Below are 26,017 nucleotides of genomic sequence, written 5' to 3'. Positions count from 1 at the left end.
AGGGATCCAGTGTGGGGGGTAGGCAGCTTTTGAGGTGTGCCAGGACCAGCCTCTCGAAGCACTTGGTGATGATGGGGGTAAGTGCAACTGGGCGGAAGTCGTTGAGGCTTGCCGCAGCGGAGTGTCCAAAATGCTGGAGTGACTCGGCGAGTGAGGCAGCATCTCTGGAGAGAAGGAATGGGCAACCTTTCGGGTCGAGACCCTTCTTCAGACTGAGAGGGTGCACCCGCTGAGTTACTTCAACATTTTGTGTCTACCTTTGACAGCATTGCAAAGTGTCCCAGCAATAATAAGCTTGCACTTTTCAGATGGGTAAGATATTTTGCAGTGCATGTTACGTTTCCAACAGTGTGTCAACCTCACTTCCATTGGCACCACCCACACTTCACGCTGCCTCGGCAAGGCCACCAGCATAATCAGGAACCAGTCTCACCCTGGCCAGTGATAGACACAAAATGCTAGAGTAACTCAGCGGGACAGGCAGCCTCTCTGGAGAGAAGGAATGGGTGATGTTTCGGGTCGAGACCCCCTCTTCTCCCCTCTCCCACCTTCACACTACTATACCTCTGTGCCAGATGCAAACCTCCAGATTCAGGGACAGTTTCTTCCCAGCTGATATCAAGCAACTGAACCATCCTATCACCAGCTCGAGAGCAGTCATAGAAACATAGAAAATAGGTGCAGGAGTAGGCCATTCGACCCTTCGAGCCTGCAACGCCATTCAATATGATCATGGCTGATCATCCAACTCAGTATCCTGTACCTGCCTTCTCTCCATACCCCCTGATCCCTTTAGCCACAAGGGCCACATCTAACTCCCTCTTAAATATAGCCAATGAACTGGCCTCAACTACCTTCTGTGGCAGAGAATTCCAGAGATACACATATACATATACACAGCTAAAAAATAATAAAAATTGTAACCAAAAGCACACATCTAATGGGACAAAATTATTTTAAAAGACAGACGGACTGCAGTCGAACCGCTGCCGTTAGGCGCCGCCACTTCGCGAGCACCTAACGAGCTAATGGGATAATGGGCCAAAGGGCCTGTTTCTGTGCTGTAACACTCTATAATTGGGAGCAGATTATGAAACGCTTATGGTATACAGAGAGCAGTTGGTCGCGTGCCGCAACTCTTGAGATAGGCATGTTCATAAGTTCATATATGATAGGAGCAGAATTAGGCCATTCGGCCCATCAAGTCTATTCTGCCATTCAGTCATAGCCGATCTATCTTTCCCTCTTAACCAAATATCCTGTCTTCTCCCCCAAACCCCTGACACCCTTACTAATCAAATGTCTATATATCTCTGCCTTAAAGATATCCATTGATGGCCTCCACGGTCTTTTAGGACAATGAATTCTATAGATTCACCACCCTCTGGCTAAATAAATTTCTCCTTATCTCCTTCCTAAAGGAATGTGCTTTAATTCTGAGACTATGACCTCTGGCACCTGCAGTTTCTTGGTTCTATATTTCCAATGGATGGCCCTTTTTCTACTGAGACAAGTTTGATAATTTCTCAGAGTAGCTCAGCTACAATCAACAATCCAGTAATTCTTTCTTTGTGCTCCCAGAGCAGCAGCTATTGGGAAATAACATTGGTGGACAGATCATCACTCTGGTATTTATTTTCTGCTTCACGTGCACTTCTGTCATGCAACGTAGCAAAGTGCGGTTGTTCAATAACAATTAATTTTGGCAAACGTTCTTTTAATAGAAACATTCTTGGATGAGGTTATCTGCGAAGGATAATCATTTCAATGTGGATGTTGGATTTACAAAAGTGCATTACTTCCATAGAAGGAACATATTATTTGTCCTGGGCCTCCTCCATTGTCAGAGTGAGGCCAAACACAAATTGGAGGAACAGCACCTCATATTTTGCTTGGGCATCTTACAACCAAGTGCTATGAGTATTGATTTCTCTAACTTCAAGTAACCCATGCAATCCTCCATCTCTCCCCCACCCAACTTGTTATACTAGCTTCAGTCATCTTATTGAGTCTCATTCTCTGTAACTTGTTTTCACCTAGCCCAAACAGCTAACAATGTCCTGTCTCCTTTATCATCATTACTTTTTTGCATATCCTTCATTCCTTTGTTCTATATCTCTCTACATCATCATCAATATCTCTCGTTTCCCTTTCCCCTGACTCAGCCTGAAGAAGGGTCTCGACCCGGAATGTCACCTATTCCTTCTCTCCAGAGATGCTGCCTGTCCCGCTGAGTTACTCCAGCTTTTTGTGTCTGTCTTCGGTTTAAACCAGCATCTGCGGTTCCCTCCTCCAAATTAATTTCAGCTCCACTTTGAGACTTCAACCACTTGCACAAGGCTCTTGCCATTCGTCATTGATACATGTCCTGCAACGTTTTGGAATGAACTCCAGGAGCTTTTAAAGTAAAAACTGCGAAAAGTCGCAAACTCAATGAGCATTTCTGTGCTGAACGGTACTAAAACCACAACTGCCTTGCAACGTCAGACCTGGGTTCTATCCTGACTACGGGTGCTGCCTGTACAGTATTTGTACGTTCTCCCTGTGACCGCGTGTGCCGGTTTCTTCCCACACTCCAAAAACGTACAGGGTTTTTTAGGTTAATTCTTCTTCTTCTTCTTCTTAAGCCCTTTGCTCCTCGAGGGAGCATAGGCCATTGACAAAGGTTAATTGGCTTTGGTAAAAGAAAATTGTAAGTTGTCCCTAGTGTGTAGGATGATGCTAGTGTATGAGGATCGCTGGTCGGTGTGGACTCGGGAGGCCATGGGGCCTGTTTCCACTCTATTTTTCTGTTGTAAACTAAACTGGTTCAACCTATCCAGCCATGTTGTGATTATTTGATTATGTTGTTGAAATACTTTTTGGGGAAAAGTTCCTTTATTCAAAATTCAAACAATTCTCAATGGATTGTTCCTATAGCATGTCCACCATAGCAATAACAAATGATTCAGGGAATGGTTTGTTTTTATAGTAGCTACCTTTACTGAACATTATACTTCATGTCAGAATGAATGTGATAATAATATGACCTTGTGGGCCTTGTGATTCTAGATCTATTGTCTATTTGTAACATTTCACTGCACCTAGACCCAAGGAACTGCAGATGCTGGTTTACAAAAAAAAGCACGTACAAAGTGCTGGAGTAACTCAGCGGGTCAGGCAGCATCTCGGGAGAACATGGATCGACGACATTTCATGAAGATGTGTACCGACTCAAAACATCGCCCATCCATGTTCTTCAGAGATGCTGCCTGACCTGCTGAGTTACTCCAGCAATTTGTCTTTTGTCCCCAATACTTAGTTTGTTGATTTATAGCATAGGAAGGAACTGCAGATGCTGGTTTGAACTGAAGATAGGCACAAAAAGCTGGAGTAGCTCAACGGGCCAGACAGCATCACTGGAGGAAAGGAATAGGCGACGTTTTGGGTCGGGAGCCTCCTTCAGACTGCAGATTTGTAGTTTATTTCACATTGCTTAATTGGACTAATTTCTTCATTTCAGCCTCGGCAACTATCGGGGGGAATTCAGATGGTGCACCCTGTGTATTTCCTTTCGTTTTCCTTCGGAATACCTTTGACTCTTGCACCACAAATGGACGTAACGATGGAAAGATGTGGTGCGCCACCACCGGGAGTTTTGATGATGACAGCAAGTGGGGATTCTGCCCTGACAATGGTAAGTGGTAGACAAGATCATATATGTGCTGGCTCTGGAGAGTGTCCAGAGAAGGTTTACAAGAATGATCCCAGGAATGAGAGGGGGTAACCTATGATGAGCGTATGTCGACGCTGGGCCTGTACTCGCTGGAGTTTAGAAGAATGAGGGGGGACCTCATTGAAACATGCAGAATAGTGAAAGGCTTTCAATAGAGTGGATGTGGAGAGGATGTTTCCACCAGTGGGAGAGTCTAGGACTAAAGGATTAGAATTAAGGACTAAAAGACAGCCTCGGAATTAAAGGACGTTCTTTTAGGCAGGAGATGAGGAGATTTTTTTTAGTCAGAGGGTGATGAATCTGTGGAATTTTTGGCTGCAGAAGGCTACAGAGGCCAAGTCAGGGGATATTTTTAAGGCAGAGATAGATAGATTCTTGATTAGTACAGGTGGGCGGCGCGACTCACGTCGCAGCGGCCTCTGCAGTCCGTTTGTCTTTTTGTTATTTTTTGTCCCGTTTTAATGTAGTTTTTATTATTTTTTTGATGGGGTATGTGTGTGTGTGTGTGTGTGTGGGGGGGGAAACTTTTAAAATCTTTCCCCTGCACGGAGAACCCGACCTTTTCCCTGTCGGGTCTCCGTTGTCGTTGGGGCTGCAACGTGGAGCGGCCTCCAGCAGGAACGTCCTTGGGCTCCAGTCGTGGAGCTGCGGAGCTACTCACCATAATGGAGCTGGCCGAGTCCAGAGCGGGTGGAGCGTTGGTGGCGTGCTGCTGTGAGCCGACCCCCGGAGATTCGGAGGCTTACCGCAGGTCTGGCAGACAGTAATATCGGGAGCCCGCGGGTCCCTGGTGGGAGACCGCTTTTCGAGGCTTCCGCAACGGCGACTTCTCCCGCCCGAGTAGCGGGGTCGAGGATGACCTGGAGCGGGGCCTTACATCATCGCCCGGCGTGGCTTCAACGGCTGCGGGACTTTGCTAGCGCCCGCCGGGGGCTCCAACAACAAGACCCGGAGCGTGGCCTTGCATCACCCGGCGTGGCTTTAATGGCCGCGGGACAATTGCCATCGCCCGCCGGGGGCTTTGACTCTGACATCGGGAGGGGAATGGGGAGTGCAGGGGAGAGAAGTTTTTTTGCCTTCCATCACAGCAAGGAGGAGATGCGCTGTGATGGATGTCTGTGTAAATTGTGTTGTGTCTTGGGTCTTTTTTTTTCATGTGTGTATGACTGCAGAAACAACATTTCATTTGAGCCTCTATGAGGTTCAAGTGACAAATAAATTGTATTGTGTATTGTGTCAGAGGTTATGGGGAGAAGGCAGGAGAGTGGGTTTAGGAAGGAGAGATAGATCAGCCATGATTGAATGGCGTTCGTGTTGGCCTAATTCTACTCCTGTAGCTTATGATCTTGTGACCATAAAAGTTTAAAAACTATATTTCTAGAAGGGGGCGACATGGCGGTAGAGTTAGTGCCTCGCAGCGCCAGAGACCCGGGTTCAATCCTGCCCTTCCTCTGTGAATAGTTGGCTAAAATAATACTGATGTTTCTGTATGTTTCTTGCAGGTTACAGTCTCTTCCTTGTCGCTGCTCATGAGTTTGGCCACGCACTCGGCTTAGAGCATTCCCAAGATCCGGGGGCATTAATGGCTCCAATTTACACCTTTACAAGAAACTTCAGGCTGTCGCAAGATGATATTTCCGGCATTCAGAAACTCTACGGTACAGTGACAGCGGACAAAATTCATAATGGGAAATCAATAATTTGTTTTGCACACTGCAGCTTGACTGTTGTGAACAAACATGTTCTTTAAATGGGTTATAAGACACTGCAACTTGAAGAAGACATAGAAACATGGAAAATAGGTGCAGGAGTAGGCCATTCGGCTCTTCGAGCCTGCACCTCCATTCAATATGATCATGGCTGATCATCCAACTCAGTATCCTGTACCTGCCTTCTCTCCATACCCCCTGATCCCTTTAGCCACAAGGGCCACATCTAACTCCCTCTTAAATATAGCCAATGAACTGGCCTCAACTACCTTCTGTGGCAGAGAATTCCACAGATTCACCACCCGCGGTGTAAAAAATGTTTTTTTCATCTTGGTCCTAGACTCGCTTCAGAAGGCGGTAGTTGAGGCAAGGACAATTGCAACGTTTAAGAAACAATTAGACAGGTACATGGATAGGATAGGTTTGGCAGGATATGGGCCAAACGCAGGCTGGTGTGACTAGTGTAGCTGGGACATGTTGGGCGGTGTGGGCAAATTGGGCTGAAAGGCCAGTTTCCTCACTGTATGACTCCATGTCTCTAGAAAAACTGAGTTCACCTTCTTTTCCCTCAACTTGTTTAAATATTATAAAAAGCATAATGACGAGAAATTAATTTGAGCAAATCTTGGGAATATTATCCCAGCTTTTATTTGTAGACTGCAGATGGCTTGATTGTAATAATATATAGTCTTTCCGCTGACTGGATAGCACACTGTACCTCGGTACACGTGACAATAAACCAAACTAATTAACTAACTGATTCAGTAATTCAAATGTCTTTATTGCATGTTAAACAGTTGCATATCGAACAAAGACTGTAACAGTTGCATATCAACATCAGAGATAAATCTAAATATCAGTCCAAGGATAACTGAGATGCAAGAAGTAGGCATAGTTTGTAAATTCATGTTATATATTACCATAGATCGACACAATAAAGCTGGAGTAACTCAGTGGGACAGGCAGCATCTGTGGAGAGAAGGAATGGGTGACGTTTCGGGAGACCCGAAACGTCACCCATTCCTTCTCTCCACAGATGCTGCCTGTCCCGCTGAGTTACTCCAGCTTTTTGTGTCTATCTCCGATTTAAACCAGCATCTGCAGTTCCTTCCTACTTATATCCTACCATGATGCTTATCAATATTTTATGAATGGGACAATTATTAACCTTCCTACTGCCTCCTGTCAACTGAATATAATTGTTTGTCCTTTGCATTCTCTTCAGGTGCTCCAGCTGGTAAGCCTTTGTCACCAACACAGGGTCCAGTTACGCCAATGGATCTTTGTAAGGAGAACTTGGTCTTTGATGCAATTATGTACATGAGAGGAGAAATGTTCTTCTTTAAAGATAGGTACGGACTCTTTACCCATTTTATATCTACTTGTTATTCACCAGGAGTCAAGAGTGTTTCATTGTCATATGCACCGGCAATGGAACGGTAAAATTCTTATCTTAGTTTCATTTTTGTTTTGAAATACAGTGCGGAAACAGGCCCTTCGGCCTGCCCAGTCCACACTGACCAGCGATCCCCGCACTTTTACACTGTCCTACACACACTAGGGACAATTTTACATTCATCCCAAGCCAATTAACCTTTGGAGTGTGGGAGGTAACCGAAGTTCTCGGAGAAAACCCATGCAGTCACAGGGAGAACTTACAAAACTCCGTACAGACAGCATCCCTTAGTCGGGATCGAACCCAGGTCTCTGGCGCTGCAAGGGCAGCAACTATACCACTGCGCCACCGTGCCGCCCACGGCTTCTGCAGCTTAACAACCCCATTTATGCTATATACATATATATATATATAATCGATGATACAATACCTTAATAACATGTAGCCATAATCGTGCAAAACTGAAGTCCATGGTGCTGCCAAAGTCACAGTCCATAGTCTTCAGTTGTCACCGACAGGGTCGTACCCTGTCGCGGGTGAACGTAGGTTGTCGTAGGTGTGGTCGTAGGTGGACGTCCTAATGGGTCGCCGGTTGTCGGTAGCTTGACGTCGACTAGGTAGTAGGTTGTTGTAGACATTGTCGAAGGGGGGTCCAGTTGCCGGTTTTTCGGCGACCTGCTACGACAATGACAGTCGCCGAAAAAATTGCTTAAGTGGGACAAGCCCATTACTTTTATTCTTATTACTGATATTTGTATAAAGATAATGTAGAAGTGATTTAAATGATTCAATCTATTGAAAATGAAAGTTTTTATTATAATGTGATTGTTTCAGACATATGTTATTGTAATTTCCTGTATTTAAGCAAATTTGGTAGAATCTACTGTAATCGGGCAGATGGGGCTCGTCAGCCTGGGAAGGCAGTCCATCTAGGCGAGGGAAAACTCTGATTTAAAACCTCCACTGCCTTGTGGCCATATCCAGTCATGAAAAAGGCTCCTGGAGTAAACCTCAAAAAAATCCAGAGTCGGAGCCCCTAAGGGAGTTTGTCGTTGTCTACAACCTCGCTCAGGGAGCTCCTGCGATGGCGCTGGTGCCAAACTGTAACGGCCCTGCTGTTCCTTTGGATCAATCAGCGACATGGAGAGGGGGGATGTGCTGCATGGGCAACAGCCTGTCCTCCATATGACATCGCCCAGGCTGGCATCCGACCACACATCGGATGTGTGGTCGGATGCCGTGGGACTTGTGGTCTTCATGGCCGTGGGATGTGTGGTCTTCATGGCCGTGGGACTCACCATCGCACGCTGGGGCTCCGACCTTGTACTTTCAGACCGGGAGCGGGGCCGTAAATCGCCCCGCGCGGCCTAAAATGGCCGTGGGACTTATCATCACCCGCCTGGAGCTTGGACATTGGGAGAGAAATGGAGAGCAGGGGAGAGAAAAGACTTTGCCTTCCATCACAGTGGGTTCACTGTGATGGATGTTTGTGTGAACTTAATTGTGTGTATGTCTGTAGGACATTGTTTTTGTTTGTATGGCTGTGGAAACAAAATTTCGTTTGAGTCTCACTGGGGCTCAAATGACAATAAATTTGTATTGTATATTGTATTGTACATCACCTGCAAACTAGGATGCATCACCCATGGTCAGTCATGACCGAGGGGAGCCTACTACTGAAAAGCCCTGTCCCACGGCACGAGTTCATTCCAAGAGCTCTCCGGAGTTTAAAAAAAATCAAACTCGTGGTAAGCACGGAGAATGAGCCTAGCGGGTACGTCGGAGCTCGGGGACGTCTCTTAGCGGCTCGTTACGCTAACGGCAGGCACTCGGGAAGACTCGCTAACGGCAGGTAAGCACGGGAAGACTCGTGAAGATTTTTCAACATGTCCACGAGAGCCCCGAGTACTGACGAGTGGCCAACTACCGTAAATCTCCGAGTTCAAATCAGAGCAAACTCGGAAGAACTCTTGGAATGAACTCGTACCGTGGGACAGGTCTTGTAATTGCAGAGACCATGTTATTCTTCCACTTGAGAAAGACGTAGAATAGGTTTTTCAACTATTATTTTATTCTGTTTCCAGGTATACAATTGTCAAAGGGAATAATCTCAAAAAGAGAAGGAATTAGTAAATGTTGCTGCAGATAGATACGGTGTAAAGGATGATTAGAAATGGGCATTCGGAGGAATCTGTTGATTGTGAGGTCTCTCAAATCTTTTCTTCTTTCAGATTCTTCTGGAGGAGCACAAATCCTCGGAGCAAACCCAGCGGACCGAATCTCGTTGTTATCTACTGGGTTGACCTACCTGATACAATTGACGCTGCCTATGAGGACCCTATTCAGGAAAAGAATATATTCTTTGCAGGTATCATTCTTAATATTCACTCTGGCTCAGTAAATACATCACATTTATGGTTTATTAAACAAACTGGCAGATACAGTGTCAAGGACCTAGCCAAAATTCTGCAAGCTGCAGCACTTTTACCAATTTGTTTAGCCACTTGACAAATTTTAATTGGTCACCTTCCACTCGGTCAACAATGAGCCATTCTACATTTCCTTATCATCATCTGCTTTGATCTGTCATTTTCACACCTTACCCATCTATATCATTAGACTCCATCTCCCCTGACTCTCAGTCTGAAGAAGGGTCTCGACCCGAAACGTCACCCATTCCTTCTCTCCAGAGATGCTGCCTGTCCCGCTGAGTTACTCCAACATTTTGTGTCTATCTTCGGTAAACCAGCATCTGCAGTTTCTTCTGATGCATGAACTTTTTAAAAACTCTTTATAGCTACGAAATCCGCCCTAATCTAAAAGGCAATAATGCCGTTATTTTTGCACTCTATGCAAGCTCCGAGGTAAATCCTATGGGTACAGTGACTCGGCTAAAGAAAATCTCAGAAATAAACCTTTTCCACATTTAGAACCTTTACCGCCACTATGTGTCATATAAAAACCAATAATAAGTAAGAATTATGTCATGTGTGAAAGAAAAGGAAATGCTTGATTTTAATAGTGGTGACATTGGATTGCAGTATAAAATCAATTTCCTCGAATAATGTTAGAAATATCTCTCCATCATCTTGCCGTTCAGAAGTTCAATACTAATATCACAATGTGAGAATAATTATGAAAGCAATAAAAGGTTTTTTGGAGTGCAGGGCTGATAACATGAAGAAACCACAGGTCAGCAATGTTCAATCACACTATATCACTAGAAAACACTGGCTCTCCTTCCGTAGGTGATCAGTACTGGATTTACACTGCCAGCGAACTGGACAAGGGATACCCCAAGAAAATATCTACGCTCGGTCTTCCAAGTGACCTGCCACGAATCGATGCAGCTTTTAACTGGAAGAAAAACAAGAAGACCTATTTATTCGCAGGTGACAAATTCTGGAGGTAAGTTGAAGCTCTAAATATTAATTAACAATGTTTTAAGATTATAGCTTGAACAACCATTCGTTATTCTTTCCAATGTGCAAAATGTAAAACCTTGGATTTTACAATGATGCAGATTAGTTTATTTTTGTTGTCACAAAATAAAATATAATATCTTGGGCAGCACTTTGGCACAGTGGTAGAGTTGCTGCCTCACAGCGCCAGAGACCCGGGTTCGATCCTGACTACGGGTGCTGTCTGCATGGAGTTTGTTCATTATTCCCGTGACCTACGTGGATTTTCCCCGGGTGCTCCGGTTTTCTCCCACGCTCCAAAGACGCACAGATTTGTAGGATATTTGGCTTTGGTTAAAATTGCAAATTGTCCCTCGTGTTTGTAGGATAGTGTTGGTGTGCGGGGATCGCTGGTCAGCGCAGACTCGGGGGAAGAGCCTGTTTCCATGCTGTATCTCTAAATTAAGTGAAAGAATAACATTCTAGTGTAGATGGAGCATGTTGGACAAACTGGTCTGGACAAACTGACATGCAATCATTGGTCATCGTAGGAGTAAGTTGCATTATTATAACTAAAAGGTCTGGGTTTTAAATTCTTGCAGATACAATGAAGCAAAGAAGAAAATGGATGTTGGATTCCCTAAATTAATTGCAGATGCCTGGAGTGGGATCCCAAATAACGTGGGTTCCGCCCTAGAGTCTCTTGGAAACGGTGAGATTGATGTCTTTACAGTAGATTAATACCATGGAATGTTACTGGTTAAAAATAAGGAAGCTAAACAATGTTCCCCATGACTTAATGCATGATCCCCCATGCACATTTATTAATTTATGTCTTTTCCACGAACAAGGCATGTCCATTACTTAAACAAACCATTGCAATAACAACGGTTTGTGGTGGCATAACGGACTGGGGTCACCAATTGTTTCAAACTTATAGAAATAGTAAAGGCAAGCAAACGAGTCATAAAATCCACGGAACACATCATCTGGTTCAATAGTTTCTGCATAAGTTAAGCTCCCTTTGGAAGTAAGAATTGCCAGGGTGTTGCTGCAGTAGAGTTGCTGCCTTACAGCGCCAGAGACCCGGGTTCGATCCTGACTATGAGTGCTGTCTGTACTCACAGCTCTGTAGGACATTGGTTGGGCTGCGTTTGGAGTATTGCTTGTAGTTCTGGTGGCCCCATTGCAGGAAAGATGTGTTGGCTTCGGAGAGGGTGCAGCAGACGTTTACCAGAATGCTGCTTGGATTAGAGGGTTTCAGCTACTGGGAGAAGTGGGATACATTTGGATTGTTTTCTCTGGAACGTTGGAAGTTGAGGGGAAACCTGAGACATATATAAAACTTTGAGTGGCATAGATGGAGTAGGTAGTCAGAACATTTTTTATCTCAGGGTGGGAATGTTCAATGATGAGAGGAGGAAAGTTTAATCTAGATGTGAAGGGCATGATTTTTACACAGAGAGTGGTAGGGGCCTGGAACGCATTGCTAGAGGGGTGTGCTGTAGTGCTTTTGGACAGACACGTGGAAATGCAGGGAATTTCGATCATGGTCTGGCAGATGAGATCATTTTAACTTGGCATCATGTTCAGCACAAACATTGTGGGCCGAAGGGCCTGTTGCTGTGCTGTACTGTTCTATGTTCATTGGTAAAAGTTTGAGGCATAGTGTTCTGCTTACTTTCAGAGCAGTTGACAAGAACCCATGGCATGATTTACTGCTGGGTTAGATATGAAGTGGTGATTAGTTGGTGCCAGTTCTGGCCATAAGTTAGAAAAAAATCAAAAGAGTCGGTTACTTGAACATCTTGTGGGTATGCGAGATGTTGCTGGGTCCAACACGCTCTAATGCCAAGGCAGCTTAATGTTACCACAGAATCTGGGGATTAGGTTTGCTTCCACAGTGGGTCAGCCAGCATCTGTGGAGACAAATGGACAGGCGAGGTCAGGGCCCTCCTTCAGACCGTTCCCTACATTGGGTGGTCGGTAGTTCCACAGAGAACCCTCTGCTGCTCACAGTGCAGAGTTGCTGGGGATTCCAGGCTTCTATGACCTCCCATTCAAACGTCAGGAATGTGCTTGAGGTTAGACAAGCTCCTGTGGTGACCCGAGAATCACTAATGAATCCAGTAATGTTCTGCAATTTTTTTTAAAAAGGCACAAAAGTGCTGGAGTAACTCAGGCAGCATCGCTTGAGAATATGGATTGGTGATGTTTCGACCTGAAAAGTCATGTTTCAGATCGAGGCCCTTCTACAAACTCAGCCGATCACTCGCCAGGCTTTGTCCCCCAGGCTTTTAACAAACTTGTTCCACCACCCCATTCCATAATTTAGGGGGCGACAGTGATGCAGTGTTAGTGTTGCTGCCTCAGCTCCAGAGACCCAGGATCGATCCTGACTACAGGTGCTGTCTGTATGGAATTCATACGCTCTCCCCGTGACTGCTCGCGGTTTTCTCCGGGATCTCTAGTTTCCGCCCACACTCCAAAGACGTACGGGTTTATAGGTTAATTAGCTTCGGTAAAAATTGTAAAATTGTCCCTAGTGTGTAGGATAGTGGTGTACGGGGTGATCGCTGGTCGACGGGGACTCGGTTGGCCAGGGGACCTGTTTACGAGCCGGCGTTTATAAATGTGCATTGAAAGTCTTTTTTTTTCCTACATTTTGCGCAGGATACAGCTACTTCTTCAAGGATTGGTACTATCTCAAATTGGAAGATGAAAGCTTGAAGATTGTCAAAGTAGGGAATGTGAAAAATGACTGGCTTGGTTGTTAGGGTAAACTTGTTCCCAATCATTGATGGTATTTTCTTTCAAACAATCGAAAGTCTTAGCTGTACATTATCGTTAAAATGGCAGGTACAGTTTTGTCTTACAGATGCAAATTCCATCTTGGAATTTTATACCAAGACCAACTACAACAGTATTATATCCAGCTTTGGTATTGGAACAATAGTTTTTGCTTCAGTCATTTCATTATTCATTGATATGGTAAAAAATGGTGTAGGCACAGGTTGCCTCTGGTATTGATATGTGTAGTGTAATGGAAAAATAATGAGAAACTATTATTTAAGAATTTGAAAATGCTTTCTGTACTTCACTTCACAATTTTTTAAACACAAGCTATATTCGTATTAACTTTTTTTTCTTTTAAGATATAGGAAATGCTCTAAGCAAATCCAAATGAGTTTTTCATGTCTTGAAATATGAAATATTTGGCTATGTAATATGTTAAACATGAAAATGATCAATTAGCAATCAGAAGACGACTGAGATTATTTTTTTTGGGAGTAAATATGACAGATAGATGAAAACGATCCAAAAATCAGGTTAGAACAACAAAATGCTGGAGTAACTCAGCAGGTCAGGCAGCATCCCTGGAGAACATGGATAAGTGAAGTTTTGTGTAGAGATCGTCCTGTCTGAAAAAGGGTCCAATCATGAAACATCACCTATCAATGTTTTCCAGGTATGCTGCCTGACCCGCTGTGTTACTCCAGCACTTTGCATCTTTTCTTGTTAAACCAGCATCTGCAGTTCCTTGTTTCTACAAAAATCAGGTTGCATTTGCTTAATAATGCACAACAGTATCAATTTAATTACATGAACTGAATAAAATCAGTTTTTGAAGAGTATACTTAGCAAAAGCTATATGCTCAAATCTGATTACAAATAAAATCTCGCAAGAAACACAGGTTTAGTTTTTTAGCTTAGGGATACATCGCGGAAACAGGCCCTTTGGCCCACCAAGTCCGTACTGACTAGCGATTCCCGCACATTAACACTATCCTACGCATACTGAGGGCAATTTACACTTTTTCTTCTTCTTGCCTATGGCGTGTTGTAGATCAAGGGTAGACATCCAGGCCAGGACAGCATCAGTTAATAGATGGATGGCTTTGATGGCCCCAGGGAAAAGCCTCAATGAGAAGTAATTTGCAAGCAGTCACAAGCAGGGCTGTCTGTCATCTCCCACTTATGCAGGTGATGGGTTGTTCTTGCATGGAGGGTGCGGATTCTGTTCTGGGTTAGCCATTGCTTGCGATGGAGGTGAAAACCCGGTGGTTTCACTGTGGGGTCTGTGATGACCTCTCCATTGTTGATGTTGGCATCTTTCCAGGCTCTGCGCCACTCTTGGAGTCAAAGTCTTCCAGGGATTTAACGGAAGACCAAGGTTTGCGGGAGATTGCAACCTTCACTTGGTCCTCCCTGTTTCGACTAATGCAATCAACCCAACGTGCACAAACAAATTAATACTTATACCAAGTCAATTAAACTACAAACCTGTACGTCTTTGGAGTATGGGAGGAAACCGAAGATATCAGAGAAACCCGCGGTCACGGGGAGAACTTACATACTCCGTACAGGCAGCACCTGTAGTCGGGATCGAACCCGGGTCTCTGGTGCTGCAAGAGCTGTAAGGCAGCAACTCTACCATTGCGCCACCATGCCGCCCTTTCAATATTTTGGTATTTTGCATTGCAATGTTAAATGAATCTGCAGAAGATCTATGATTTTTGGAATTATTCTTGTATTAATTCAGTTTTTCGTCCGCAGAAATGTGATATTCAATAAAGTTATCTTAAAGAAGGTTTGACTACAATTCTTGCGACTAATTAACAGTAAAAGGACAGTCGGCAGACAAAGTTACCTCATTAATATTACCCAGATATTATTTAACCCATACATCACAATAGTTATTAATATATTGTTAATCAAATAAATCCTTGCCTGAGGCTAGACATTTTAATGGCCATCTCATTAACAAGATAGTTTGGCAAAGCTATTTCAAAACTGAAGAAAAGTGGTTATAAGTGTGAAAAATTTGATAACCTCATATCAGGAACGAACATTCTTAATATAAATTCCAATTTGCAAGTACAAATTAAATTACCCCAGGCACAATGAGACACTGACAATAACCTTTCTCTTCTTGAGTGACTTTACAAAGTTCTGCTGAAATTCAAAGGCAATTAAACAGAAGTACACATTAGCCAGAAATTTCTTGTGATTGTTTATTTGTGGCCAATGTGTATACACCTTTGGCTTCTGGTGGAAATCTTAATACTGTACGTTCCCAGTTTTTCAGATGCCTAAATAAACTTCCAAACCATTATGTTCTCTTTTCTGTTGTTGTTTCATGTTACCACTGAAATTCCTTTTGTTCCCCAAATTAGCTTTGGATCTGTGGGATGTAGAGATAGAGTCTTACAGCGTGGAAACAGGCCCTTCGGCCCAACTTGCCCACACCAACCTAAAACCCTCATCTATACTAGTCCCACCTGCCTGCGTTTGGCCCATATCATACTAAACCTGTCCTATACTGTACATGATGGATTTTTGGCAGGTTGCATTTGGAGTATTGCGTGCAGTTCTGGTCACCCCAATACAGGAAGGATGTGGAGGCTTTGGAGAGGGTGCAGAAGAGGTTTATGAAATTTGCCAGGATTTGGGGGTATTAGCCTCAGGGAGAGGATGGACAAATGTGGTTTGGTTTCTCTGGAATGCCGAAGAAAGACCCAATAGAAGTATATCGAATTATGAGAGGCAAAGAGAGGGTAGACAGTCAGAACCTTTCTCCAAGGGTGAAAATGGCAAAGACTAGAATAAATAACTTTAAGGTGAGATAGACAATAGGTGCAGTAGTAGACCATTCGGCCCTTCGGAGATGGGCAAAGTTTAAAGGATATCTGCAGGGCAGGTTTTTTTACATAAAGAATAGACTGCCAGGTGGAGGCAGATACAATAGTGGTGTTTAAGAATCTTTTGGATAGGCACATGGATACGCAGAGATTGGACAGATATGGACCATGTGCAGGCAGGGGAGATGAGTTTACTTTGGCATTATATTCAGCCTGGAATTTGTGGGCCTGTTCCTGTGTTGTACTCTTCTATGTTCTATGTGGCATGTTAACACGAAAGTTAAAGGTCTTAAATCCCAATAATCCAAACCACAAACACATGAGTTATGAGCTACTTTTGGTGAATGGGGAAACTTCAGGAAAACATATGACAATAAACGTGATGGATAACATTAAAAATATGTATAACACAGATAAAGTGATCCCGTTGTGGCTCTGAAGAGAAGTTAAAGGTAACATTGGAACAAAATTTACACTAGATAAGGTCTTTAACATTTCCTAAAATATCAATAAACTTTAGCATCAGGCAAATTTAACAATTCAACTCAGGAATGGCAAGATATTGATTAATAAAAAGGAACATAGAATACCAAAACAGTCAAACAAGAAATATATAAACAGGCTGCAATGTTTGGATGTTATGGATGTTTAATTTAGAGATACAGCATGGGAACAGGCCCTTCAGCCCACCGAGTCCACACCGACCAGCGATCTCCACACATTAACACCATCCTGCACAGACTAAGGACAATTTACATTTATACCAAAGCCAATTAACCTACAAACCTGTACGTCTTTGGAGTGTGGGAGGACACCGAAGATCTCGGAGAAAACGCATGTGGTCATGGGGAGAATGTACAGACAGCGCCTGTAGTCAGGATCGAACCCGGTTCTCTGTCGCTGTAAGCGCTGTAAGGCAGCAACTCTCCCGCTGTGCCACCATGCCGCCCTAAGTAAGGAAAGATTAGTGAATAATAAATTGAACACTCATTTCCAAGCTGTTCCACATCACAAGCCAAACCTTCAGCCACAACAGGATTGTTTTTTGTGACATTACATTCCATTTCGTATGGTTCTGCACATTTTCCTTGATTTAAAAAAAAATGTTTTCATTGCCAAACCTTCCTTTGTTTCTTTCAATCCCTTCAGCCCCTTGCTATTGATTACAGTATAACCATTTAACATGCCACCTACTTTATGGACGTTGCAACAATAGTGATCCCAACACCAACAAAAATAATCTTGTGTGCTCTGATGTGGAGGTTAGATCTAGTAGTGGATTAATATTTTCTAATTGTCAATTGTTAGTTCTTTTCAAATTCAGGTAATGCAACAAGTTGCACATATAATATTGTTTACATAGATATATATCTTAAGGGTGGCACAGTGGCACAGAGGTAGAGCTGTTGCCTTACAGCGCCAATGACCATGGTTCGATCCTGACTACAGGTGCTCTCTATACGGAGTTTGTACGTTCTCCCCGTGACCGTTTTGGGTTTTCTCCGAGATCTGCTGTTTCCTCCCACACTCCAAAGACATACAGGTTTGTAGGTTAATTGGCTTGGTAAATGTAAATTGTCCCAAGTGTGTGTAGGATAATGTTAATGTGCGGGTATCGCTGGTTGGTGCGGACTCTGTGGGCTGAAGGGCCTGTTTCTGCACTGTATCTCTAAACTAAACTAAACCAACTAAACAAAACCTATCACCAAAACCGATCCACCAATATAAGCAGATGTTAGTTAAACAGCTTGGTTGTATAAGTAGATTTCAAGGAGCATCTGTAATGTAAGGGTTAAGCAGGTTTTTTAGCTAAATGCTGTAAATGTCACCAACCGTACTACCCTACTGTCCATGTGAACCTGTGACCAGTAAATCTAATCCTTTATAAGACGGGACAAGACCAGGGTTTATCTGGTCCTAAAGCACAAAGTCACAACCTTGCCTTTCCCTCTTTTGAATTTAAATGTTGAATTTGCTGAAGAATTTACAGCTTATAAATATTTCACTTTGTTGTAAGTGACTCTCTTTCTTAAACATAAATTGATAAATTCATAGAGATGTTTGAGAGGTGCTGGCTCCAGTACCAAATTCTCCAGCATTTCTATTCTTTATATTTCTTTTGATGTGTGACAGACATCTGAAAGTGGCATGAATTAGAGATGACTGGAAATACATATTCGGTACAAACTATTAAAATAATATTGTAATAATATTATAAAAATAATATTGTCAGTTGATATCCCAAACCTGGTGTATTGAATATTAAGATTTATGTGGTTTCGGGTTGGAACGGATTCAATATATACATACTTGCTTTTGTGAAACATTTCCTTAATGTTTCCTTAAAGTGCCCGGAGTAAGCTTATCACTGCACCTTGGTACACGTGACAATAAACTAAACTAAACTAAACCAAACAAAACTAAATTAAAACTAAGTTGGACACAAAATGCTGGAGTAACTCAGCGGGACAAGCAGCATCTCTGGAGAGAAGGAATGGGTGACGTTTTGGGTCGAGACCATTCTTCAGACTCTATCAGACTTGATCGCAGAGCCTGCGTTATGTTAGCATGTAAAGAGTTTGTTGACTGGTGTGCTATTATCAATTCACTTAATAAAGTTGAACATATCTTTAAAATAAAACGTGATGAAAATCCACGCCTGGTCTATCTTCTTCTTGCGTATGGCGTGCACAGCCTAAAGTTGTAGGACAACTTGTTCTGTTTGATCTTATTTGATTGTGCACGCCGGGCTGATTGCATTAGTTGAAACAGGGCAGACCACGTGAAGGTTGCAATCTTCCACCCCGCCTGGTCTATGAGAATCTTAGAGTACTCAAGTTAAGGAAGTTTTGGTAGCAGTGGTCAGAGAGATAGCCAAGTGGTACAACAGCACAGCAGAACAACATGGGAGAGGGCTAAGGCCATATAGTACAGTTTTTGTTCAAATTAAATTACAGTTTAAAACTGATGGTCAAAATGTATCCGACGTTAAAATTCTGTAGCTTTCAGCTGAGAAAATGTCACGGCAGTGAGGGATTCTGCCACCTAATGGTAAAATTATGTAATTACAGTATATGTTTCCATGGCTCCATCTCATTATGAAGCTAGACATCAGAATTACCAAAGAGTCACAGAGTGATACAGTGTGGAATCAGGCCCTTCGACCCAACTTGCCCACACCAGTCAGCCTGTCCCAGCTACACTCATCCCACCTGCCAGCATTTGGTCCAGATCCCTCCAAACCTGGCCTTTCCATGTACCTGTCTTAACTGCTTCTTAAATGTTGGGATCGTTCCAAATGTTCCATACATCCACCATCCTTTGTGTGAAAAAGTTACCCCTCAGATTCCTATTAAATCTTTTCCATTTCAACTCAAACCTATGTCCTCTGGTCCTCGATTCACCTAATCTGGGCAAGAGACTCTGTGCATCTACCCAATCTATTCAACTCATGAACTTACACACCTCTATAAGATCCCCCCCTCATCCTCCTGCGCTCCAAAGAATAAAGTCCCAGCCTACTCAACCTCTGCCTATAGTTCAGACCCTCTAGTCCTGTCAACATCATCATAAATATTCTCTGTACCCTTTCCAGTTTGACATCTTTCCTATAACACGGTACACAGAACTGAACGCAATACTCTAAATGTGGCCTCACCAACGTCTTATACAACTGCAACATGACCTACCAACTTCTATACTCAATACTTTGACCCTTTCGTCCATCGAGTCCATGCCGACCAGCGATTCCTGTAAACTAACACTATCCAACACACACTAGGGACAATTTACAATGACACCAAGCAAATTAGCCTACAAACGTGTACGTCTGTGAAGTGTGGAGAAAACCCACGCAAGTCACGGGGAGAATGTACAGACAGTACCCGTAGTCAGGATCAAACCCTTATCTCTGGCGCTGTAAGGCAGCAACTCTACCACTGTGCCACCTTGGCATGCTGTTAATTGGCTGGCAAGACCCAAGCAATACCACCCCTCGCCAACCAAGCCCACTGACTGTCAAAGCTTTTGCTGAATTTAATTCTGTGACGGTGCCCTAGACAAGTGCTTTAATGTACAATTAAAATGTAATAACAAATATATTTAAAAAGTGAACAAAACTAACACTAAAAACAGACATTTTAATTAAAAGAATTCATTAAATATAAAGGAAATTATTTTGCACTCTTACTTTTGTCCATACACTTCTCTTCCCATTACTTTCGTGGATTTGTATCAAATATTGATATCAAATTTGTATCAAATACTGATATTTGGATTTGTATCAAATAGTTGATACTCAAGTATTAACTCAGTATCAACTCAGTATCAACCATGAGTTGATGCTGAGCAACCCAGATTAATACTGAGCAAATGCCCCAACACAGCAGTCTAGAAAAACTGTGGAAGATTAGATTAGATTAGATAGCCTTTATTGTCATTCAGACTGAAGTCTGAACGAAATTGAAGCAGTCATACATACAATACAATACAATAAAAAACAACAATAAACACATATTAACATCCACCACAGTGAGTCCACCCAGCATCTCCTCACTGTGATGGAGGCAAAAGTCTTAGGTCTCCAGTCTCTTCCCTCCTCTTCTCCCTCTGCGCTGAGGCGATACCCCCCGGGCGATGTTACAACTGTCCCGCGACTCAAACACCGCGGCCCGGGGTGGTCGAAGCTGCCGCCCACCAGTCCTGCTGACACAGCCGCTGGCCCGCGGCCGAACCCCGGACTCAGGCCACCACCGCCAGAACACTGTCCCAGCCACCGGAGCACCGTTCCAGCCCCGAGCCGGATCGCCCTCACGTGAGTACGTGAAGTCAGCTCTGTCTAGTCTAATTTAGTTTGGAGGTACAGCGTAGAAACAGGCCCTTCGGCCCACCGGGTGTGCGCCAACCAGCGATCGCCCATACACTAATTCTATTCTACACACTAGAGACAATTTACAGATGCCAATTTGCCTACAAATCTGCACGTCTTTGGGATGTGAGAGGAAACCGGAGCACCTGGAGGAAATCCCACGCGGTCACAGGGGGAACGTGCAAACTCCGTACAGACAGGGCCCGTAATCAGGAAGCAACCTGAGTCTCAGGCACGGTAATGCAGCGACACTACTGCTGCACCACTGTGTCGCCCCCAAAGCGTTGTACCTGTCGTAATGCATGAAATACAATACAATACAATACAATTCAATTCAATTTATTGTCATTTAGACCCCTTGAGGTCCAAACGAAATGCCGTTTCTGCAGCCATACATTACAAACAAATAATAATAATAATAAATTTTATATTTAATGGGCGCCTTTCATACAAAATCTCAAGGACACCTTACATAGTAATCGGAATAAAAACATATAATCGGAGTAAAACAAGTAATTAAAGACATCACAGAGACACAAATTAAAAACAGAATTCAATCCAAAAACAGAAAATCAAAAACACAGTGTGAAGAGAGAGCAGCGGCAGCCAAATCGTGCCAGCGTCCACTCTCTCTTCACGGCATAGACCCAAGACACAACATAATTTACATAAACATCCATCACATTGCTGTGATGGAAGGCCAAAAAAACTTTTCTCTCCACTGCACTCCCCCCCCCCCCCGATGTCAGAGTCAAAGTCAAAGCCCCTGGCGGGCGATGGCGAATTGTCCCGTGGCCATTAAAGCCACGCCGGGTGATGCAAGGTCGCACACCGGGTCTTGGTGTTAGAGCCCCCGGCGCGCGCTCGCAATCCCGCGGCCTTTCCAAGCCGCGCGGGGCGGTGGTGTAAGGCCCCGCTCCAGGTGCTCTTCAGCCCCGCAACTCGGGCGGGAGAAGTCGCCGTTGCGGGAGCCCGGAAAAGCGGTCTCCCTCCAGGGACCCGCGGGCTCCCGGTGTTACTGTCCGCCAAACCCGCAGTTGCAGCCACCAAATCTCCGGGGGTCGGGTCGCAGCAGCGTCCACCACAGCTCCACCCGCTCTGGACTCGGCCAGCTCCGCGACGGTGAGGTGAGTAGTCGGCACCAGAGCTCCCGGTCTTCCTGTTGGAGGCCGCTCCTCGTTGCAGCCCCAACGACAACGGAGACCCGACAAAGAAAAGGTCGGGTCTCCCGTGCAGGGAGAGATTTAAAAGTTACCCCCTCCCCCCCCCACACCACCCCCACCCCCCCACACACATACCCCAACATAAAATAACAAAAACTACATAAAAACATAGACATAAAATAATAAAAACGCAGACGGACTGCAGAGGCCGCTGCTGACGAGAGTCGCGCCAGCTCTCTGCATGAACAGCGGAGCTGAGGTATCAATGGAGCAGAAGGCTCCCTTTCAAACTGGGCTCACAGATCCTGAGCTTCCTACTGGAGAATTGCCTAAAAGCTATGAGATAGAAACATAGAAAATAGGTGCACGAGTAGGCCATTTAGCCCTTCGAGCCAGCATCGCCATTCAATAAGATCATGGCTGATCATCCAAAAATCAGTACCCTTTTCCTGCTTTCTCCCCATATCCCTTGATTCCATTAGCCCTCAGACCTATATCTAACTCGCTCTTGAAAACATCCAGTGAATTGGCCTCCACTGCCTTCTGTGGCAGAGAATTCCACAGATTCACAACTCTCTGGATGAAAAAGTTTATCCTCATGTCAGTCCTAAATGGCCTACCCCTTATTCTTAGTCTGTGACCCCTGGTCTGGACTCCCCCAACATCGGGAACATTTTTCCTGCATCTAGCCTGTCCAATCACTTAAGAATTTTATATGTTTCTATAACATCCCCTCTCATCCTAAATCCCAGTAAATATAAGCTGAGCCGATCAATTCTTTCATCATATGTCCGTCCCACCATCCCGGCAATTAATCTGGAGAACCTACGCTGCACTCCCTCAATAACAAGAATCTGATGGATCGGAGAGATTGAGACGCAAGATGAAAGATAAAAGAATAAGACAGTACTTTGATAAAGCTAAAAGCCACAAGTGAGTCAACCCTGGTGCTTCAGGCTAACCCACAACATATTTGTGTTCTGGTAAATAATATGTGCGTGTCCTCGATAAACAGCTGAACTTCATAGGAAGGAACTGCAGATGCTGGAATCTTATGTCAAACACAAAGTACTGGAGTAACTCAGTGGGTCAGACAGCATCTGTGGATGGGTTGTGATAGATAGATTATTGATTCTTGATTAGTACGGGCATCAGAGGCTATGGGGAGAAGGCAAGGGAATGGGGTTCGGAGGGAGAGATAGATCAGCTATGATTGAATGGTGAAATAGACTTGATGGGCCGAATGGCCTAATTCTGCCCCTATCACATGAACTTATGACAGGCGATGTTTTGGGTCGAGACACTTCGGAGTTTTTAAGTTAAGATCTGACTCATATGGAGTGATAAAAATCTGCCACAAATTGTCGGAATGTTATTAAGTTTGGGGTGGTACACATTCATATACAAGTTTGTAATGCTTATGTCTGATCCTGGTCCAAAACCAGATATTTATTTTCACTGAAGATTAAGAAAAGCAGAAGATAGACACAAAATGCTGGAGTAATTCAGTGGGACAGGCAGCATCTCTGGAGAGAGGGAATGGGTGACGTTTTGGGTCGAGACCCTTTTTCCAGCATCTGCAGTTCCTTCCTACACATTAAGAAAAGCAGGTTTGTTCAACAATTAAATATTAAAATAGAGAAGGTGCCCAAGAATCAGATTGGGCCCAGAGGACTCTATGACCATGGAAGCACTTTCACAAGGACTGCAACAATTCAGGAAGATAACTCACCACCACTTTCTGAAGGGCAATTAGATTCAGATACTAAATGCTGGACTCGCTGGCAACATCGAGATCTCCAAAATAGCCCAAAGAAAAGACACCTGAAAATCTAGTGTCTATTCAACCAGAACATTCACAAAATGTTGTCTCAGCAAGCTTATACCTGTCACTCTGGATTATGAAGTCTTTCACGTCTCTGACCTAGATTTTATAATTGACATTAACCCAATTACTATTTAAGTTTTCATATATCGTAGTTCATCATTTATGCCGTGCGGTATGGTGGCGCAGCGGTGTAGTTGCTGCTTTACAGCGCAAGAGACCCAGGTTCGATCCTGACCTCTGGTGCTGTCTGTACGGAGTTTGCACGTTCTCCCTGTGACCGTGTGAGTTTCCACCGAATGCTCCGGTTTCCTCGCATATTCCAAAAACGTGCAGGTTTGTAGGTTAAATTGGCTTCTGTAAATTGTCCCCTAGTGTGTAGGATAGAACTAGTATACGGGCGCAATGTCAGTTGGATGCAGGGCCTGGTTCCACGCTGTATCTCTAAACTAAACTAAAGTAAGAACTTTAATTATCTCAAATAACCGAACAAATATAACTTTGTGCCAGCAATGGTAAACTTCAAAACAGATGCTCCTACATCAACATGCAAAACAGGTGACAAGACAACATCATAACATGCACTAAGCATCTATATTTACAATTAGTTTAGTTTAGTTTATTATTGCAAGATGGTGCCCAAGCCAAGCGAGTCTCGATGTGCTGGCCCCGGAAGTGGATCTGCAATCACACATTACAATCACTCCACTCTTTAAAACCTCTACAGCACCATTCTTTACTTTAAACATTCTCTTCTTAATCTCCTCTTAGATCTGTCGCTACATCATTGGAGACACTCGGACTATCTTTAGTAAGACATTACTGCTCTTTATCTTGCACTAGACATTATTCCCTTTATCGTGTATATGTACACTGTGGGTGGCTCGATTGTGATCATGTATAGGCTTTCCGCTGACTGGTTAGCAGGCAACAAAAGCTTTTCACTGTGACAATAAATTAAACTAACTAAACTAACAAAGTACAATGAAAAGCTTTTGGTTGCATGCCATCCAAGCCGTCCGTACATGATTACAATCACAGAGCACAGATAAAGGATAAAGGGTACAGCATTGAGTGCAAGATAGAGTAGAATTGTTGCTGTTGAAATAAAGATTCCAAAGAGTGGAACGATTGTAATGGATCATAGCAGATCCTCTTCTGGGACCTGCACGCAAAGAGTCGCCACACTCCAGCGCCATCTTATACTGAAATAGTTGTTGTTCCTCAAGGCCTTTGCTGCTCTGAGGAATTTTCATAAACAGAAGACATTCCACAGATTTTAGAGATACAACGTGGAAACAATTTACTCGGACAATTTAGAATTTTACCAAGCCAATTAGCCTACATATGTCTTTGGAGTGTGGCAGGAAACTGGAACAACCAGAGAAAACCCATGCGGTCACAGGGAGAACGTATAAAATACATGCAGACAGCATTCCTAGTCTGGATCGAACCTGGGTCTGGCGCTGTAAGGCAGTAAATCTACCTCTGCACCACCATGCTGCCCTAAGATTCCTGGATGTCTTTCTTAAAACTGTTTTGAACATTCTCTACATCGAAAAACAAATGGCAGAATTACAGGAATAAAGGAATATCAATGTAATGCCGTTAGCTCCATCTACTGGATCATTGTTGCCAATCAAGAATCACGAATCAAGAGTGTCATATATACCAACAACAGAACGTAAATTCTTACTTGCAGCAGCATTTCAGATCTATAACACTCCAATACTGATGCAAAACAAAAGCCCAAAGTTCTTGGTGCAATCAAAAATAGTCCATAGATCATAGGTTACTGTTGTGTGGTGTTCAAGAGCTTGTTGTACGTTGGGAAGAAAGTATTCTTGAACCTGGTGGTCATGGATTTCAGACTCCTGTACCTTCTTCCCAATGGTAAGAGGAAATCTATTGGTCTGTTCAAGACTAAGAAAAGTTTACTTTAGTTTCGTTTAATTTAGTTTAGTTTACTTTAGTTTAGTGTAGTTTAGTTTATTGTCACGTGTACCGAGGTATAGTAAAAAGCTTTTTTTGTTACATGCTCTCCAGTCAACAGACTGTACATGATTACAATCAAGCCATCCACAGTGCACAGATAAAGGGAATAACGCTTAGTGCAAGATAATGTCCAGTAAAGTCCACTTCAAGATAGTCTGAGGGTCTCCATTGAGGTAGATAGTCGTTCAGGACCACCCTCTAGTGAGCGATAGGATGGTTCAGCTGCCTGACAACAGCTGGGAAGAAATTGTTCCTGAATCTGGAGGAGTGTGTTTTCATACTTCTTAATGTCTTGCCTGAGGGG

The 26,017-nt window shown here is 43.6% G+C and overlaps 1 protein-coding gene across 1 annotated transcript in view; it reads left to right on the top strand.

Annotated features, from left to right (window-relative positions):
- mmp2 (matrix metallopeptidase 2) overlaps positions 1 to 13,911 on the top strand; it is a 33,042-nt gene extending 19,131 nt beyond the window's left edge. The window contains exons 7-13 of the mRNA XM_033036315.1: positions 3,503 to 3,676; positions 5,218 to 5,373; positions 6,650 to 6,776; positions 9,052 to 9,188; positions 10,069 to 10,228; positions 10,824 to 10,933; positions 12,895 to 13,911. Coding sequence (XP_032892206.1) covers positions 3,503 to 3,676; positions 5,218 to 5,373; positions 6,650 to 6,776; positions 9,052 to 9,188; positions 10,069 to 10,228; positions 10,824 to 10,933; positions 12,895 to 12,998 — 968 coding nt within the window. The 3' untranslated portion in view covers positions 12,999 to 13,911. The remainder of the gene's footprint in view (positions 1 to 3,502; positions 3,677 to 5,217; positions 5,374 to 6,649; positions 6,777 to 9,051; positions 9,189 to 10,068; positions 10,229 to 10,823; positions 10,934 to 12,894) is intronic.
- The last annotated feature ends 12,106 nt before the right edge of the window (positions 13,912 to 26,017 follow it).

The sequence above is a fragment of the Amblyraja radiata genome, chromosome 17 (genome assembly GCF_010909765.2).
Source record: "Amblyraja radiata isolate CabotCenter1 chromosome 17, sAmbRad1.1.pri, whole genome shotgun sequence".
Lineage (NCBI taxonomy): Eukaryota > Metazoa > Chordata > Chondrichthyes > Rajiformes > Rajidae > Amblyraja > Amblyraja radiata.
Note: the sequence above shows the minus strand (reverse complement) of the source record. Positions and strands in the feature narration are given on the sequence as shown.